The 20,881-nt window shown below is 42.9% G+C and overlaps 1 protein-coding gene across 1 annotated transcript in view; it reads right to left on the reverse strand.

Moving 5' to 3' along the window:
• The window catches only part of LOC136429742 (myosin light chain kinase 2, skeletal/cardiac muscle-like), a 55,395-nt gene that overhangs the window by 17,732 nt on the left and 16,782 nt on the right, over positions 1 to 20,881 (reverse strand). The window contains exons 3-5 of the mRNA XM_066419697.1: positions 13,888 to 13,948; positions 13,012 to 13,533; positions 11,599 to 12,741 (exon numbers count right to left, since the gene is read on the reverse strand). Of these exons, the coding sequence (XP_066275794.1) occupies positions 11,599 to 12,741; positions 13,012 to 13,533; positions 13,888 to 13,948 (1,726 nt within the window). The remainder of the gene's footprint in view (positions 1 to 11,598; positions 12,742 to 13,011; positions 13,534 to 13,887; positions 13,949 to 20,881) is intronic.

Below are 20,881 nucleotides of genomic sequence, written 5' to 3' on the forward strand. Positions count from 1 at the left end.
TGTATTAAGTTTACTTTACAGGTTGCTAACCGAGTGTAGTTCTCTGGTGGAAAATCCCTATGCTGAAAAGAATACCCCATGTGTCACGGTGAAATGTGATATTTCGGGTTACCGGTTCTGTCGCAAGACCATCTTGGAAACGTCGAGCATTTTCTGAACATTAAGACGCTATGTTTTTCTTGATAAAAATCTTATTCTTTTAAAGAATCATAGTACATTACCAGGTCCACGCTTTTAAGGTATATCGTGCTGTCGCAGTTCCGCAAAACATCAGCAAAATGCCGTTATGTTTCAGAGCCACAGTTACTATTTTTGAGGAAATAAAATCAAGCCGATGTTAGGTTTGTCTGACAATGCCTCTTACCCTGCCCTCACACTAGCATTCAAAATAAAGAAATAGATTATTCGATACCTTCCGGTAATATTTGATTATCTAGGGGTATTTTACGTTTGCCCACCTTTATATAGCCCAAGAGGTGCTATGCACTTGTTGACAACGTTAACTATGACTGACAGCGAAGAACTCGACTAGATAATATATCACCTTTGTCATCATCAAAAAAAACTGCAAAACTGACTATTTATTCAAATGTTTTGGTACCATAAGGTACATATCGCTTGCTTTCTCCTCAAATTCCCTTATACCCATACACACAGCACGCCCGCCTCCATACTCCCGCTGCTTATTTAGCCTGCCCGAATCCCCTAGACGCCCTCCCCACTCTTAAGAGCCCGTCCTTATTTGGAGCGCAGGATCCAACACACGCGAAAATGGTGCAACCACAGCGCCCATAACAGCGTCTCCGACGGAAACAAACGTGGCAAACTGAAAAGCAGGGTAAACCGGACACTTACTGGCTATAACGTAAGGACTGGGGAGCTCCTCGTCCGCTGTCTTTGCCTCGGCGCTCATCCTCGGCGCCCTAGCCCGTTGCCGCTGAGATGATGTCTTCTGTGTGTTTGCTTCCCCCGCTACGTCTCACGTATGTCCAGAATGCGGCCCGTGTCACCCGATACGCGATGGGGGCCGCGCGGCCGACCCGCTCTATTCTCGACCTCGTCGGCTTGATATTTGGACAGGACCGCAAAGGGCTGCTGTACTGTAGACACTCGGTCCGTCCGGGCGCTGACGCCAGAACCAACCGCGGTTGCGTACATCCGCGCCGACAGAAAGGTGCTGCAAGACGCGCGATTCTGACAGACAGGAAAAAAGTTGGCTCGACAGGTGACCTATCGTTTGACTATGACGTCACCCTAGGTACATCCGAGCTGCCAGAAAGGTACTCAGCTCCGCCTACTGTCAGACGACATGCGACTCCCATAGAAAGACACGTTGCCCCAACAATTATGTCTTTTGATTGTGACATTACTTAAATCCGCAGTGCCACAGCATCGAAACTACATTTGACTCCAAGAAAATAGATAAGATGGCGCAACAGGTCTATCGTTTGATTTGATGTCACTGCGTACATCTCTGCTGCCAGAGAGGTTCTTTCTTAACCCGCCTTCTAAGAGAATCTCAGGAAAAATTTATTTGGCCCAACTTGGCTGTCGTTTGATTTTGACGTCATGAGACGATCTCGCACAACAGTGAACTTCTTACGCATACAGTGGTAAAATTTACAGATCGTAAATCGTTCAGATGGCGTCGCCATCGATCCTCACCATGCAGAACCAGTGTTTGTTGGAAGTCGAGATTCGCGACCCCTGAACCCCAGACCACATCCTTGATCGCGGGTGTGAAGCGGAAACCAAGAGACTAGAGATCACGTTCACATTTTTAAGGCACAAGTCACCACTTTTTCCCGCATTCTTCTGGACTTTAAAAAAAGATTTAATGTCCAACGAAAGGTACATTAGACAAATGGAAAAGAATTACAGGACTTTTTACATTTTACAATGATGAACCTTTAATTTTTTTCTTAAATCAAACACCTTTGACAAAGTTGTAACAAGAAAAAGTTTGAAACAAATACTGCATGCATGAAGAGGCTTCGAAATGGAGATTCTTCAACGATTGCACAGTATTATTTCCGCTTTGTACCAACAGAACTATGTATCAATCTCGCGTCAATGTCACTGCCGCAGTTGGTCATTAGCTAACACGTTTCTGTCAGAACTCGCAAAAGGATGCTTCTTAGCCTCGAGAAGCCACGAGTCAAACTGTCACCGGCACTGGACGAACTGAAATGACCTGAACCAACTGTACTTTGCAGTGCTGCCTGTGACTTATTTTCAGGTAAAATAAAGGCTATCTAAGAGAGGCAAAACGAAGAGCTAGACGCCCTCATGCCACTTAACAATGAAAGATCGTTTGTGGCCCGTTCATACTTGTGCATATATATAGTATTAGTAGCCTATTGTTACAACAAAGTCAGTCACAGTTCACTGACACATGAATGTTTTTCCCTTAGTTTCTATCATGTATTTGCAATTAGCCCACGGGCATGAACTTGCAATAATACTTCGTACTATATTCAAGTCCATATGAGTTGCGTATTTACAATTTTTGGCAAATTAAAGTTTGCGGGAAAGAGTTTTTAACTTTGACCCACCGTTTTGCAGACTGCTTATCGAACTGAAAAACGATTTTTTTTCGGCCACAAACTTTGCCTTTGATTGAAAGACATTGATTGAAGGACCATGAACTAGAAGATCCTTGAGCGCTCACCAAAAGACAGCTTATGAGAGATTCGTAACTTTTTTTGGACGCTCACCAACGGGGATTCTCAATGGTCTTGGCTCTGTGGAATTCTTATGTAACTCCGTTGGCAAATATTTTACTCCTTTCGAGCCAATTTGTACAGTGTATCCTGGAGTCCGGTGGAGATAGTTTCCGGCGCAGCTGCATGACGTTGCCAGAGCGCGCTGACAGCTCCTACACAGATCCCTGACGGTAAAGACAACACTGAGTCATCACGTCAACACCTCTCCTGCAGAGGGCACCGGCGTTTGGAGAAGACAAGAAAAACTCCACGGTACACGCTCTCCTCTACAAAACCAACCCACGCCAACACAAAAAATACCGACGCCCATCCTGTATAAGCTCCGCTGCACACCGCATTGTTACCAAAAGAGGGAATACTGAGTACAGTAAACACGGAGGTGCAGTCCGACCTGCTTTGTAGGTGTTGAATAAATAATGTCGAGTTCTGACATTTGGAATAGCTTTGTAGATTCTTCGGAGGTCAGTTCTGAGTCATTGAAAAAGATAACAGAATGTTTTACTTTTACAGGAAATACCTGGTGCATGTGAATTTTAGCTTTAATTTCGGCACTTTTTTCATTCTTGACTCTTGAGGTATATGTTTACCCTTACCTTAGTATATGTATAATTATGTTATTTGGTCAGGGGGTTACTTTAAAAAGATATTGAGTAACAGACGTTGACAACATGTGAACATTTCTGCAGTGGGTAGGTGTTGACCTATGATTTTAGAACATGTCTGAGCCAGACATTATTTTAAAAGTTTCTTAGCCGTTGGGACGGAAGGTGCTTACATTTGCCTGGAGCTTCAATGCCATTGGTAGACGAGGGTGTATACACAGGTACATGTAACTCAATTGACAGATACTGGTGGCAGGCATGTACATTGGTAATTAGTCATCGAGAGAAAGGAATGGGTCTGTTATGTGCCCACGAGTTTTGGCTAACCACACCGGGTCTCCCCTGTTCTTAGCGATAAGTGTGATGGGTTCTTTAACCCTTAAGCTGGCGCTCCCTATTATTAACATTCATCCAACAAATTTGTTTGTTACCGTGATCCATGAGCCCTTTTCCTAACTGTGTAATGGTGTTTGCCGTTTTGCAGAATAACACATGAAGCTATGGACGGATTGGTTTGATATTTGGTATGTGATTGACCAATATCAATCCACGAAATGGTTAGATTTTGGCCCCCAGTTGCTTTCCATGGTACTGCAGCAGGGCTTCCGGTTTTGATATCTTGTGTTCTAGACATGCTACGATGATTTTTTTTAAAGGTAGATAGCTCTTGTTTGTTATGAGGCTCTGCCATCGCGCTGCCCTAGTTTTACTCGGGGAACAGTCACCCGATACCTGCTCGGGAGCCCGTTTGCACAGTCATCTCCCGAGTATTTGCTCGGGGTCTCTAATAGTTTACTTTCACCGGGGGAAACCTAGCCTGCGGCGCGTGACCATGCATGTCCTGAACCCGGGAGCACCAGTGTTGGCTTACCCGCCCCTTGTTGGCACGAACAAACTTCGGCGCGAGGCTGCCATATATCTTCGCAATGATGTTCCGAAGACTCTAACCAATTTTCTTGATTGCCTTAGCTGTTTTAACCGCGTGGACGATCACCTAAGGATGGCTGCTGAACCGTTTCTTGTTGCATTTAGGAAATATGTGGTCGACAACAGAAAACCGAGCTGAAAAGTGTGTCAACAAGGCGTTTAACATACCGCCCATTCCGTTGACTACGAAACGCTCGGTGGAGTGACCACTGGGTCGGATTTAAACGGCTTCTTCCGTTCCACCTGGGAATATCTGTCAGCAGTAGGGGGGCTGGTTGATAGAATTCGTCGTAAAATCGTACAGGTTTGAGTTTAAGATCATTAACAGCTGTAGTGTAACGTAAGACTAGATTTTCTGCTTTGTACTCATTTGATGATTTCATGAATCAAAAATGATATTTCGACAATTGGCTGAAATTTTTTTGCTGCTTTTGTCCGACTTTAAATTAAACTAAAAAATTCCTATTTCCCGTTATATTTATGAACGACAGTATCAGTCAATTGAAATGCAATATTAATGAATAAAGTGATCAACAATAAACGATTAAGATAATACTAAAGCTAGATGATCAAAATTAGAATATAGCAACCAAGAACGGTGATAAAAAAAAACATGGATATCTTCGAGCTCCTTAAAATAAATAAAAAATAAAATCACAGTCTTAACAACGTATTCCTTTCAGTGACATTACTTCTTCCCCTTCGCGTTGGAAACAAAGAAGGCTTTCTTCCCCCGGACACGCATATTGATTTAAACCTTGGAACCTTTCAAACCAAACTGTCAATGATAATACGAAGGTCTCTCGTGCTCCGGAAGAATTCTTCCTCAACAATCCCGTTAGCTTATATCTACGCAGAGGGGGATTCCTACTGTTATCCACCCTCCCACCGGACCCGGCTCATCAGCAAATATGGACAGCTGCGGCGGGCAGTGACGTAAAGTGTGACGTCATCACGTCTTGCTAAGTGCGACACTGCGCAGCTGAGAGATGTTTTCCTTGTCGATGTCTGTCTCTCCACCCCCTTTCCACAGACTTTTAAGCGATTGAAAATTTGACAGATATCTAAAAGGTCTTTCAGCGATCGTTCAATGGGTTCCAAGGTCTGATCTCTCGATCACTTTTGTCGCCTCTGAAGTGGGGTTGATCTAAAAGAGGGCACTGTCACTGCCCATCTTAAAGCTGGTTTGCTTGTCCGTCTCTTAAAGGTTCTTTTGATCTCTTGGTTTTGCTCAAGTTATACCAAATCAAATCAAAAAGTACAAACTATAATTGTATCTATTGCTTTTATAGACTAGCTATCTATGTTTTTCATTTATGGTTATCATGATCACGATAACTAATGATACTGTAACTTGTGTAGGCGGATTAAAATTGCTACCCTAAAATATGTATGTCAGCATTTCTGATTTGATCGCTATTTCTGTGAAATCTGAATAAAAGCAGACACAGAACTATATGATATACGTGGTAGCCGACCATACTGGAATATTATTCAAACGATTTATTTCCTCAGCCTAATAACTACAAGAGGTTTCTTAAAAGCTGCTAAACCGACGTCGCCATCGTGATATCTTGGAAGGAAGCGCACCTAAGATGGTGCAGTACCGCATAATGTCGCCATGTGGTAAGGTGTTACCGCTTAAGACAGTGTCGAACGTAACTTGAAGTCGCACGGAAGACTGCCTTGGGCGAATATCGTACAAGGTCGACAATATGTTCTTAAAAAACAGTATAAACTCAGTACAACAAGAGCGTTTACGTATCTGGTTAGAAAGTCCATCTAGAAAATGAAGCGATCTTTATGGTTGGACCCCTCAGTAGGAACTGGTTTTGAAGGGAAGGAGAAAAAAGGCTTATTGAGACCTGGTTCTTATGAACATTTCGGCACAAATGTTTTTGAAATTCATTATTGTATGTTTTGTGTTGCTACTTCTTGCACTTTTTGTATTTTTTAATCAAGAGTCGAAGAGAATTTTCGGGGGGCCCGGAGGCTGGAGATACGTAAAATACTGCACATGAAATTCAGAATATTTGCCACATATTTTGAAGCCAAAAATTTGTCTCCCCAGCCGTCCACTAAGAATTTGCCCCAGCATCTTAAAACACACGTACAGGACCCCAATCCCTATCGACCCCGCCCCTTATTTGTAGCGGTCCTTGAAAGTCAAGTGCAATGTGAACCTTGACCTTCCTCGCCGCGTTCCCACGCGAAACTGCGAACTTGACGTCGCCAAACATAGCCGGGAGGGGGAGAGACGACCATATCAGGCGGCGGGTATTCAGTTCTGGCGGCAAGGCCGTGATCACGGTTTAACATCCGTGCCACCGGGGCGATTCCTCGCAAGCTTCTCTGTCTGGCAGTGTAGTCTCCAAGCAGACCCAACGGTTGCAAAGACCGTATCTAACTGGCAGAAAGAAATTGTTTTTTGCAATCCGACGGTGCCTGACAACTTCTCTGGCTGCCTGGAGCTTCTCTGGCTAGCTTGTACGATTTTGGCACCGTGGAGATCTGCTTGGAGATTATGGCAGTGCGCGTCTAGAGCCCGTTAACACTTTTGCGTATGTTCAAGTCCGTATGAGTTGCGTTTTAACATAATTTTTTTTGGTTTTGATAACGTAACGAGGAGGAAGTTGGATTCTACTTTGACCCACCGTTGTCCAGTCTAGTTATCAAACCAAAGAAATTACTTCTTCGGCTGCAAACTTAACCTAAACCAAAAACATGTTGATACGCAACTCATGCGGGCTTGTATATACGCACAAGTGTGACAGGGGCTTAACGTCCGTGCCACGGGGGCGATTCCTGACGAGCTTCTCCATCTGGCAGTGCACGTCTGGGGCCCGTTCACACTTAGGGCCCTGTCACACTTGTGCTTATATGCAAGTCCGCATGAGTTGCGTATTCACAAGTTTTTGTTTTAGGTTAAGTCTACAGCCGAAGAAGTCATTTCTTTGGTTCGATAACTAGGCTGCACAACGGTGGGTCAAAGTAGAAAACAAATTCTTCCCTGCAAACTTTACATAAACAAAAAAAATGTTCATGCGCAACTCATACGCACTTGAATATACGCAACAGTGTGACAGGGCCTTTATGCTCATACTGAAGTCCGTTTGAGTTGCGAATGAAGATTGTTTGGTTTAGAAAAAGGTTGCGGGGAACAAGTTGTTTTCGACTTTGACCCACCGTTGTGCAGCCTGGTTATCGAACCGAAAAAAATTAATTCTTGGGCCGCAAACTTTATCTAAACCAAATATTGTTAATACGCACCTCATACGGATTTGAATATACGCACAAGTGTGAACGAGCCTTTACATCCAGATCTCCAAGAAGATGTTGGGAGGATTGTTACGTTTTCTAAGCTGCCCGTTTCCGTTACAAACTGCCTCACGATCATCTGCGGAAAGACGCATTGAACAACCACTTTCTTAGACCTCGTCAAACCTCGACTGTTCAATGGTCTTTCCACAGATGTTAGGCAGTACAATTTGTAGCTTGTAACATAAACGGCATGGACAACGTGACGATTTTGTCTCCCAATATCTGCTTGGAGATTGTCTACATCCTCTAGACGACAGGCATTGAACCTTGTAAAGGTTTATGGTGGTAGGATTTATGACGCAATGTCTCATTTTCCTTATGGCTTCAGTCTTGGTCTCTGTAGTCGGATTAAAAATCGCGCTCCTAGCGGTCTTACCTTGGGCCACATGGAGCCCAATACAGCTAGATTTTTCACAACACAGGTTATATGTTGTGAACACGTGACGTCACAGCTGCCATGTTGTTTGGTTAAAGCTCGATGAGTCACAGTAACTAATAGGACGTTTTGAGTATGTTTTTGATCGATTTTAACCATTCGTCGTAAGCTACAATATTTAACAAATATAATGTACATGTAACTTTAACATGGCTAGTCTTCTGTTTGTTTGAGCGCCATTGTAAAGTTAACTGGTAATAAACAGCCCTATAAATTTACTTTTCTAACGTCATGTTTATACAACGACAGCTTAGCGGTTTAACCCTGGTGGACAATACTTACCCTAGTCACGCGAGCACCAATGTCGTATCGCAGATGCTACTGCAATGTATGCCTATTGTTAATTTTTTATGTTAATCCTGTTAAACTATAATTACCTCTCATACCCTCGACTAACCAAGGAAAGTGACGTTTAAGGCTACAAATCTGTTAAAACATCTAGAGAATGGTTAGCACATAGTTGTGAAATATACGTCGACATACATCTGCACGTTAGGGTCCTGTCACACTTGCGCGTATATTCAAGTGCGCTTGAGTTGCGCATTAACATTTTTTGGTTTAAATAAGGTTTGCGGGGAAGAAGTTGTTTTCTACTTTGACCCACCGTTGTGCAGCCTAGTGATCAAATCTAAGAAATCACTTATTCGGCTGCAAACTTAACCTAAATCAAAAACATGTTGATATGCAACTCATGCGGATTTGTATATACGCACAAGTGTGACAGGGGCTTAAGAATAATACGAGATCTAAAGACGTACTCACGACACACGGAATAACGGACAAACACAAAAGGTTCAGACGAGACACATAAGATCAACCCCATGTTTTCTTTATTCACCGGTCGACACCGATCAATGCAAGCGTTCATTCAGAAGCAATATTCTCTACCTATGGAAAAGGTTGAACTTTTTTCCCAGAAGAAAATGACACACAGAAGTCTGACCCGATTGCGCGGGAAACGTGACGTAAGCAACGGGTCAAAGGTGGCTGCAAGTTTGTATCCTCCCCCGCCCCGGTTCAGTTAAGGTCGATTAAAAATTCTCTCTGTATTGGACAAAAGTTCAACCTTTCACATAATGTTATTCAGCAACGCAGATGAGCCTCCATGCTATTATCATTCCCTACCTAGTTTTAACAGGAATGCATGCGGGGTACATGTAGCATCTCATGGTTCCATCTCACTCCCTTGTTACAAGCTTGGAGTATTCTCTTCAATATTAGTCTGAAAGGATGTCCCCAGTTGTCTCTTGTACCTTCTACTACATGCATTGGCAAACCCTGATAGAACGAAAACATGTTGGTTGTTAACGTGATCGAAATTTCTTCTTCAAATTTTGAGTGCTCAAAGCACTGATGCACAGACACTAGTACTGGGGACATCCCTTTTCACCCAACTTTCCAAGATGGGTTTTACTTGAGATCTAATTTCATTCATATTAATCTAGCAAGTACATATATTTGTCATCGCATCTTTGTATAAGCAGGCACGAGGTCTGTTTACATGTACGTATCAGCATTATGCATAGCATGCCAGCCAAGGCAAAGTACGTTACTTTTAGGTCTACCACTATACCTATATGGATATATTTTATTAAATATTGTATTATATCATCGATCTTTCAACAACAATGCATGGTACAAAAGGAAGTGACTAGCTACGGGTTCTTGCGCACATAAAATGGTTACGTCATGCATACCCATGGGTAGTCACGTGACAAGAACCGGATACTAGTATGACGCTATAGTCACGTGAGAACTTTCGAATGTGACATGTTAGACAAGCACGTAACGACAGCATCTAAAATCTGTCGAATGCTATTGATGACGTAATCATCATATATGTGCGTATTCTGAAACAGCACAAGACAAACACTACTACAGTAGTTTACTCTACAGGCTGCATCATCTGACAGGGCTTGAAATTTGGTGAGAAAAATTTGATAGTGTTGGGAATTTATGGGATCTGAATCTGCTAGTAATGCCACTTTCGTTTCACAGTAACTAATAGGGCCGGCGGTTTGAGTATGGTTTTGATCTATTTCAACCATTAGTTGTAAGCTACAATATCTGACAAATTTAATGTACATGTAACATGACTTGACTTCTGTTTGTATGAGCGTCATTTTGAATTTAACTGGGAATCACCAGTCCTCTAAATTACAAGCCCTGTTATGAACAATAGTTTAGTCGAAATTGTCTCATTGTCCCAACATCAAACATCGGCCTCTAAGTAAGACAAGTTAGTACAAAAGTACGACGTAAAACACTACAGTATTATAACATCGATTAAAAGTGATGTCCATTAAATCTGTATATCAATGTACTATATGCGTTACATAGACTACAGCTACAGGTTTCCCAAACTTAGGTATCGCAAAGACAATGACCACTACTGGTGAAGTGCAATGAAATATAACATAAAATAAAATAGACCATTTGTATTGACGGCATCATCTCAATATCTTATGAATACCATGTTTGAGTAACAATGTCAATGTAAAACTGTATAAACATAATTGTGAAAAAAGTGTATAAAACAATTCCCATATACTGATATAAGGGTGGATAGAATGTTTGTTAAGTACACAAGTCCCAACACGGGAGCATCTTTGTTGTCCTGTACTCCAACATGGCAGACATGTATCAGATTACCAATGTCAGACAGACAGTTCACACATATCAGCTGCAGTGCTTCTAGCTATCTAAATCGCCACACTATTGTGGCTTTAGTTGGGAGCGTTTTGAATACGACCATTGATGCTATGGCAAGATAATTCATTGGCACCTAACGTAAAGAGATGGTCAAATTTCACTCTTTTTCCTTGTGTACTACCGGAAAAATGTATCACATCAACATCAACATCAACACTGACACCACACAGATTTCGCTGGCACTTTCTGTAAGCAGCCTCAAACTCAGCAGCTTTTGTGCACCCATAGAAGAGCAGCACTTGGCTTGTTGCTTTTTCTCCTTTGTTGCGTAAGGGATTCCAACCTCTAATTCCTACCCACGACGCGTATTATTAATCTGCCAGCATACTTTAGCTTCATATAAAGCAGTTCTACTGGGTACTTCTCGGTTAATCTTTTAGAGATATGTCTCTATCAGGCGAGAGAAGCACATTTTGAAACATGGACTAGGGTTAATGATTTTCATCAAATACGCGTGGAAGTACAATGGCAATTGTCCTCATTTTTTTCATGGACCAGTTGACACAACTAAGTAGGTAACAACATGACACAATTAACTTGTACGATACAACGAAAAGTAATTAGAAGTTCTGCGGAGTCAAAAATAAAACAGTATTTCCGGAATGGTGTGCCCTTATTTCAGGTGACAATAGACAGTGTGATGTACATTCTGGGCTACGCTAATTCGTCATCATCATCATGCCAGGGTATCTTCACTCCTAGGGTGGAGGAACCCCTTCCTTGACTGATTCCAGTCTCTTCTTAGTCTTGCCAGTCTTGGCCATGTAGGGCTCAGGTGTTTAACGAGATTGTCTCTCCATCTATGCTAGTTATGAACATACAGCACAGACAACCTTGCAGACGACAACACGGACAGATCCACATTAACTCTCACCGGGTTCCGGCTCCCACTTATCCGTGAAGGAGGCGCTGTTTCGGTCGAGTTCCACTCCCTTGTCTTTTGGTCCACTGTTTCTCGTAGGCTCCAGTCCGGACTCCTCGAAGGTGTCGTCGTCAGACGCCTCCACCACCGTGACTTGCTCGTCGCTGCTCCGCTCGTCGCTCGACACCGACGTGCCAGTTCTTTCCTCGGTGGTGACGACTTCGGTGGACTTGGGCGTCACCACGGTGGTGATCTCCTTGACGACGGTGTGCTCCACCTTGACGATGGTCTGCGTCTTCCCCTCCGGGCCCGTCTCCGTGGTGACGGTTCTCTCTGACGTCACGACGACTTCCGGCGTGGACTGCGACATCGCTTGAGCGATGAGACTCTCGGGATCGAACTCTTCTGAGGTCTGTGTCTCCACGACGTAGGGGTAGACGTCGCTCTCCTGTTTTGTAAAATTCTTCGTCTGGAAGACTGTTACGGACGATTGCTCAATGGGCTCAGGTGAATCCATCTCTTCCGAAGCAACGGTTTCCACGGGCTCAGGCGCTAGAGGAGGAGGCGCCACGAAAGAAACCTCCGTACCGGGCTGGTATAGAACCTTCTCACTCGCCTCGACAGTTTCCTTCTCTAGAACGTCCAGCCTCTCCGTGACGGCCTTGGCCATGGCGGGCTCAAACTCTCCCGCAACAGCGCGCTCTTTTCTCAGGACGGGCTCGGTTGCTTCAGTACCGCTGGCAATCAGGTCTACATCCGCCGGGGTAGGCGGTGGAGTCGGCGGAATCGGCTTGGAGAAAGGTGCCGGGGAGATCTCCTCAGGTGACGATGTTTCGGGTGACTCGGCTTCCGTCGGAGACGGCGTCTCGGCGATCTTCGGCTGCGTCACTTCCGGTGAAGACGGAGGTGTATCCGGTTCTTCTGCGAACAACTCGGTTGGTGAAGATTCAACGACTGGAGATGGAACCTCGGGTGCCGCTTGCTCAACAGGGGACTCTGCGTCCGCGAGCGTCCCAGGAGGTTCTATCCCACTCGCCGTTTCCTTGGCAACGTGATGTTCTGTGACGTCACTAGGCATGGACAGTGTCGAATCTTCTTCAGTCACAGCTGCTGGTGGTTCTTCCGTCACGTGATCATCGCTCTCTACCTCTGCGCCTGGAACACAACATAGAAACGCAACACTGTAGAACCATTGGCAGTCTTTCACAATGTGCGTCGTCGCCATTTACTCGTTAGTTCCTTTAACCCGAAATATCATGATTTGGTCACGATCAGCAATTCCACACATATCATAACACCTAACAGTAACAATGAAAAGTAATGAACACAAAGAAATAATCATTTTCTTGTTAGAAAATACTAATAAAGGGATGATGATAACAACTGACATGAGTAAATGATACGTTGATGCAGACAATAACTTACCCGGTACGTCCCTTCTCTTGACGCTGACTTGCTTCCTGGTCTTCCACCCCCGGAACCCCGCCTGGATCTTAACCGCTGCGTCCTTCTCCTCCTTCAGCTTCTTCACCTTCTTCCTGCTCTGATGACCTCTAAATCCGGCCTGGATCTTAGTGGCCGCAACGGCTGCATCACCTTCTTCTTCTTCTTCCGGTTCAAAGTCCTCTACTTCCGGTTCAACCTCCTCTACCACCGGTTTAAACTCCTCTATCTCCGGTTTAAATTCTTCTACTTCCGGTTCAACAACCTGTTGGACTTCTACCACCGGTTCAACGACCTGTTGGACTTTCTTTGGCACAGTTTCTAGCGTCTCGAAATCATCCTCCTCCTTCTCCTGCGCTTCTTTCTCCACGTGTACAGCCTCCGGAATGTTTACTTCCGGTGGCTCGATGTCCGGGGTCACCGCTTCCGGCATGGAAGGCTCTTTGTGGATGTCGATAGTGACTTCCGGTTCCGGTGAGACCTCCAAATCATCGCTGGCATCAGCTGGAGCAACAAAAGAGCATAAGCCATCTTTACTCTGAATAATCAAATTCAATTTTCAATTCAAGTCAATGCCCTTATTGTTTTCTTTTTACCTCGATGGTTTATTCGGCCATAAGGCCCCTTTTCAACAAGGTCGAGTCACGCATAAAAACTTCAAAGAAAGTGTCCAAAATTCAGAATGCACAAACGTATGAAGCCGTGAGTTTGCAAAGAAAGCAATCGTCATTATATATTCGGCCACAACGACAACATATGATAAGCCAGAACAGTGAGTTAATATGATTACTTTACCCGGAAAGCGAATGAGGAGCGTTTTTTTTTCCTCACATTTCTAGAAAAAGCATCACATCTTACCTGTTTCAGTCGTTCGTATGTGTTCTTCATCGGGGGAGACTTTTTCCACCACAGCTTCTGCCTGGAGAAAAGGATCAAGATTGCTTTATTTATGTGGACAATGTTTTCTGTGTCATTTGCTTCATTGAAATTGACAACGAATGGTGAAGTACATAACTTGGGATGCAGAACAGTTGTGTTGATACCTGCTAGCTGTAAACAAAACAATTTATTAGGGTATTTTTTTGCGCGAGAATAGCTCGAGGAACCGTCAAAGATAGAATAGATTGACACGAGGTCATGATCAAAGGGATCCAACTCCTGCAGTACCAATGCCAGATGCTAGGAGCTCCAGCATCCAACTCCTTTACAATTTCATCTACAAGCAAATTCAATCCAACCCGTTCATACCTTCTTAAATCACCCTGTTCACAAGCCCACAAACAAAGAACTGTCCCGAATATGTAACCTTTCTGGAAATAGCTTTATTCCCCAATATTTAAACACCCATTGCCGCTAAGGAATAACCGACCCACAGCTGAAGGGCCTTGGCAAAGCTCTTCCGTACAACACATTCCTGGACAACGTGCTGCTATGCGATGACGTCACTAAGGACGTCAGCTGCCGCCTCCTGTCGGCGGTAAGACACAGGCGGGGTCATGACCTGAGTGGGGTAAGGAGGATTCCTTCACGTCCTTCCCACGGCTTACACGTAAACACGCATTCTTGGACCCAAACTTGGGTGTTGCCGCTACAGAATGCAGCCCTTTTGGGCGGTTCTATCGAACGTTAATGAAGGGGAGGTCAGAATTTTATTCAGAGAAAATTAAAGTTGGGGTTGGAATTCAGATAACTAAATTGACAGTTTACCAGAAATTGAAACAAAAGGACGTCAACTTCAAAAATGAAATTAGGAAAAATCTCATGTCTTTTATGTTTTTTTAGTTACCATCAACACTTTGCCGTCAACTAATAGTACTGCTTCACCAGAAGGAAGATAGAAGCATATGTAAATTGAACCAAAGGAACAATGTAATCTACGAGATGGAAGATCCATGGTCATGGAGTTCGTACGTTGCCAAGGTCGTGTCTGAAACCTTAAGCTGGTAGATACGTAAGACGATCGCCCTTGTATGGAGCATATATGGTACATCATTATTCTCTAATTTTTGTGCAGAAATGTAACAAGATGTCTAATATTTGTAGGCAGTTGAGCTGGTTATGGGAAGTTCTTCCGGCAACGTAATCGTAAGTATTTTGGAGCAAATGGAAAATGTATCTAAGTAACTGTACGGTATCAAATTTATTTGTTTCTTTAACTTTTCTTGCATTCTATGTTATGACCTAAGCGTTTTTAATGTTATTACAACATTACCATCCCTTATCCAACAGCACCTATTGCACACCAAAGCGATGTGATTACAAATTCGGCTTCGAAATTCCTCATTTTGCCGGCCTTGCCAAGCTGCCAGCGTTGATTTGGAATAGTCAGTAGTTTGCAGTTTTAGCGGCGCTTATCTCATGGATTTGGAATGTCCCAAAAAGCAGTTGTCTTCCATCTGTTAATCAACTGCCAACTACACCCACAACAGCCTCACGGACATGTCCTCGGCCGTGTCCTCAGTCCCGTCCTTAACTGTTCAGAGAATGGGATAGATCAATCAGCCGATTTTTAATTATTCCATTTGCAGTGTTTTTATATTTGGCGAAAATGACTTCCCAAGAGCAAGTTGTTTGGTTAGTTACTTTTGTACATATAGGCCCGGAATCAGGACTGTTAAAGGAGAACCATAGTAGCGTTTTCCAGTAGCTCCTGGCACACAGCCCAAGTCGACTCCGAAAACTTGTATGTTAATCGGGCTCTAGTAAATGGTGTACTCGGTTCATGGACATTGAAAAGAAAGAGAGTAGGAATTTTCTATATAAAGGGTTTTAAGTTTAAACACAACCTTACATCTTCTGGACCATGAGATTGGCGGACATGTTGGCATACATGTAGTACATGAAGTATCCGGGACTCAGTGTCCCCACTGTGTCGCCATGTCTGACATTTGTATGTAGAGTGTAACATTTCGTATGTCACTCTTCAAAATTCCTGAGTCAACTTTCTGCATGTACGTTTTGCATCACACGAGAGATAAACTAATTTATAGACTGGTTGATTGATTGATTGATTGATTGATTGATAGATTGATTGATTGCACATTGGTTCTCTGTATGATTCTTGTAGCTTCTGTATATCTTGAAACCGTCAGTGCATGTGCCGTAACTGTTAAAATTCATCCTGAAATAACATAATGGGAAAAAATTCTTTGGAAGGAATTAGCTACTTAAAAACCTATCACGTTTGCCTACGTTATATATAAGAAAAGGTCGTCTGAAACACGCCGATGCTGTTGGGGAGGGTTAGCGCATCGATCCCTGTTGCACGACCTAACACGACTCCCCGCCCGCTCGATATGAGGCGTCTGTCGTTTTCCGGACGACTTCATTAAGCGTGTGTTTATCCATGGGCAGGCTCTGGGGGCTAAGTCATCGTGCCAATATCAACATTTCTTTCCGCTTTTGTAATAACGTCTGAAAACATTATTTCAGGTACCCACATTTTAAAATAATCACCGGTGTTATGGATGCCGATATGTGCATAACGAGACAAGGCATATATACAATAATAGATTTCTTAAATGCAATCGGTACGGTATTTACGTAAAGACGTGCGCTGAAAAAAATGTTTTATACTTTATAGTCTTTTATAGTATATAGGAATACGTCTCCGAAGCACAATCTGTTTTAATGCGTTTCCAGCTGTTATGTGAATAGATCTAAATCCAGAATTTTGGAGAAGCCATTAAACCTAGACGGGCAGTGCATGATAGTATTTCTCTTCTTTTTTTTCGAAAACATTTCAGATATTTGAAACGTCTGACCCTCTAGAGGCCTTTACAAGATGTTTGAATTATTCTGTATAATGTATAGCTAGGCGTTTGATATGACGTTTCGGATTTATTGCATAATTTCCCCGCGATTGGAGGCGGAGAGTGAACAGCAGATCACTTCATGACGCACGGCTGTGAGACTCCCACATGAGTCAGCAGCAGACGGAGGTTTTGTAATTGATCTAGAAGAGGCTGCTCGTGGCAGACATTACGTGATCTGCATAAAATGTTAGGATCTGTGACATTACCATAAACCCTCTGTTATATCACACCTGTTATAGAGATGTGAAACATGATTAGGGCAAGGTTCAGAACCATTATGTAAGAGATGTAAGCCTGCATGAGGGTCCCAGCAGCGCTTTACTTCAAATTCAGTAGGATCGCTTACGCATTACGCTAAATCCAGGCAGTCAATCACGCAAAATGTACCCAAGATAAGTTTTTCTTACGAATTACTAGTATGGTAAATAGCCTGCCTACGCCTTATGGAAAAGTGGCATGCAGCCCACCATGTAAGGCATTGATTTCTCTTCTATCTTAAAATGGTATTACAGGCCATTGGAATTGTCCTGTTCTTTTAAGAGATCTGTGTCTCTTCTCTTTCTCTAACCTTTGGTTTGATATTTGTAATGAGCATTATCTCACAAATGAAATACGCAAATTATGTATTATACGTATACAGCATACAACAGAAACCGGTCAGGCGTCTTCGTTCATTCGTATCGCATACTTTTCTTTTTGAGGCTTTGCCAATACTATAGCTAGTTATCTTCTACTCTCTGTCCTTTTCTAGATCTTCATTGATATAGCAAGTTACCGGCGCTCCCTGTCTCTTGCCAAACTCCGTCTGAAATGTTTAACGTGACAGTCAAGCCCAGAAGGGCCCCGCAGATATGTCTTATCCCGCCTTTGCTGCAGCTGCCGCCAGACGCCGAGCCAATTGAATCGAAGTGTTTGTACTCAGCGGCTCGTGACTACATGTAGAGAGAGTCATTACGTCCGTACGGGTCTGGCAGGCATTTCTCATTCTACAGCGGTCGCGAGACACTCGCGCGCGGAATAACAATCACTTTGTGCAAACAGATTGAGATTGGAATGGGAACAGATGACAAATCAAGATGTATCAATCTCTTCTTGACTTATCCTACTTCAAAGTGTGCAACTGGAATGCCCCTGCAGTTCCAAAGAAAGCTGCTAGAGGGCCTAATGTTATGTTGCTTCTTCTCGAACACAAGAGCCACCACCAAGAAGTCACGACCACACCATGTCCAGAACACGACATGCACAGGCGGTAAAAAAAAGTGATGGTGGAAAAAAGAAAGGAAATCGGAATCGAAAACACCAGTCTATGACGTGGACGCGGTGGCCCCGTGTATGAGGGTATAACACACTTATCAAGACGAGTAGTATAGGGATGACCTGGTGTGCTTCGCTGTACACGCACTAGTATCTTACGTAAAAGAGTCATGCTTCGACCGAGATCGACCGGAAAAAAATGCTTTTAAAATGGAACAATGAAATGGTAACGATTGCCTAATCGTAATCATTACTCACATTATGATTTTTGTGACGTACGGGGTGTGACTAACCATATGATTATGACGGCCATTCAGGCGTAAGAATGTTCTAAAGTCTAAATGCTCGAATCGATCGGCGATCGATGAATCGTATGCATAAGTAACACCCGTCCCCAAATAACCTGTAATCAACGATTTAACCCCCACGACTCTTTTAAAGCAATTTTTTATTAGCGTGGCATCTGCGAATGCTAGTTGTGGAGAGGAGACTCGGGATCTATAATAGGTTTGGATACCAGGCTATTTTTTTTATCCCCAAAGCGATTGCAAAACACGTTTTCGTACAACATTACAAAATCGTATGAATGGTAGATTACATGACTGTAGTTCAAAAGTAACATCCATCCCAAAGTAAAGTGCGATCAACGATTTCCTTCCCAAAACGTTTGCAGAGCAGAATTAAAATATCGTCATGATGATATACATGACTGCTACGTGTATGCATAAGTAGCACTCGTCCAAACTAAACTGCGATCATATCAATGATTTCATCCCCAAAGCGGTTGTAAAAGACAGTTTCGTACGAAATTATGAAATATTATGATTATTTGATGTTTTTAGATAGCTCACGACATCTGTCATTTGATGTCCCTTGAGAAGGATTAGTACAACATTTACTCATAACCTATGATGTCATATGGTACGTGTTTCAAGGGATCTGAAATATTATCCTCATGGTTACATTGGCAGACTGTAACATGAGCTGATGCCGCCATCTTGGAATCGACTATGTATGCATATAATTACAAAAGTAGGTTATATGGCATATTTACGGTATCAGATTACAAATAAATGGAAACATTGCTAAAATTTTGTGACTGGGGGGAAAACTTTGATCTTTTCAACAATATATGAATGACATTTTGTTTTGAGGTAGCCGACAACGTTTTGTACTGCATTGGTGTAAGTCCGTTGAAAGGGCATATCATTACGAAATTTAATCATGATCATTCGATGTCATCTGGTACCGAGGAATTGAAATTGTATCCCCGTGGTGACATCATCAGACTGTAACCTTACCCCCTGCTGCCATCGCGGTGTCAGCCATCTATGAATATATTACAAAACTAGGTTATATGGCATATGCTTATTTATGGTATTACATCTAAGTAATTTATTGCATGCAATGTGTTTAACTTAATACCCGAATCAAAGTAGGTTATATATGGCATTTTGGCTGTAGTTGTCCATGTAGCATTGGCAAAGAGGCTGCCTTGAACCTGAATCGTTTGTTGAAAACAGTTTTACATGTCGATGACATGTCCAGAACATGTCAATGCGTGATGCTCGCTCCTGGACCTTTAACCCGAATTTCTAATGTCATATTGGAACCATCTTTTTATGAGATCATTGCAAAACTCGGTTATATGGTATATTTATCGTATTACATATCAATAAAGTATTGGGAAACACGAATGCTTCTTCTGATCGTTCTATGAGTGCATCTTTTGTTACACATGAATTTCTGCTGCCACTCTGGAGTTAGTCATCTACGACCATTGCAACAGTACAGCAGTAGGTTAAATGCTTCAGTAATTTCTTTCTCCACTGTGCAATACGACTGTATAATACGGCAAAAGTATAAATTTTAACTGCACAATTGTTCTCCGTTATGTTTTAGATTAATTATATCGCTGTAGTATTAGTGGACTGCAAGTCATTGTTTTATGTGGTTGTGATGCATAGACTATGTAATAAGGACGTAATTCGGGTGTATTTTGCCCGCGAGTTCCTTACCGAATAAAATCATTTAATCATTTCATATCACATCTGAATATATTATTAGTATTGGGGAAACAACAGTAGCTGTTACATCCGCATGTCCTGATCGCTCTGTGAGCACATTTTGATCTATTATTCAGTCGCCCCTGACGCGTCTAGAACATGTTTGATGTTCGCCCGCTGATCGGCATGACCCCGTTACGAACGAGACGGTACGTGCGGAGCATAAGGGTCCGTCACAAACTTAAAGATGGAGACATGTCGTTTATGATACACTGTGGCATTATGGATGAACATTGGGGCTTCTTATGATGTTAAGCATACGTTAAGGTCTTTTTGCGACGTGTTTTAGTTTTTCTATTGTTGTTGGCACAGTCTTGACACGGGGAACTGGTTCAAACCTAATAGTCGAAGGGCCAAGCATCGAATATTCGATTCTACTTCCGGGTTTTTCTAAAACGGCACAAGATCGAACAGCCTTGGCACGAGTAGCGGGCACGAGAAACCAGGGTAGCCTCTGACTTTTTAACAGTTCACCCACAAAATAAACACCGGGGCCGGTGATGGCGGTGGGATCAAGAAGACAAGGACCAGGTTGACCCCTTTTTGTGGTTCAACTCTCAATTATACATCTATTTCTCCTGATAATTTGGTGAACATTTGGGTCTGACGTCAGGGATTTGTTAACAGCGGCTTATTCTACTGATATGCTAGCAACCATAATCTAGACGCTCCTATTTATAGAAAAGACAACTGTTGTACAGAAAGTATGTCATATTT

The sequence above is a fragment of the Branchiostoma lanceolatum genome, chromosome 3 (assembly GCF_035083965.1).
Source record: "Branchiostoma lanceolatum isolate klBraLanc5 chromosome 3, klBraLanc5.hap2, whole genome shotgun sequence".
NCBI classification, from domain to species: Eukaryota; Metazoa; Chordata; class Leptocardii; order Amphioxiformes; family Branchiostomatidae; genus Branchiostoma; species Branchiostoma lanceolatum.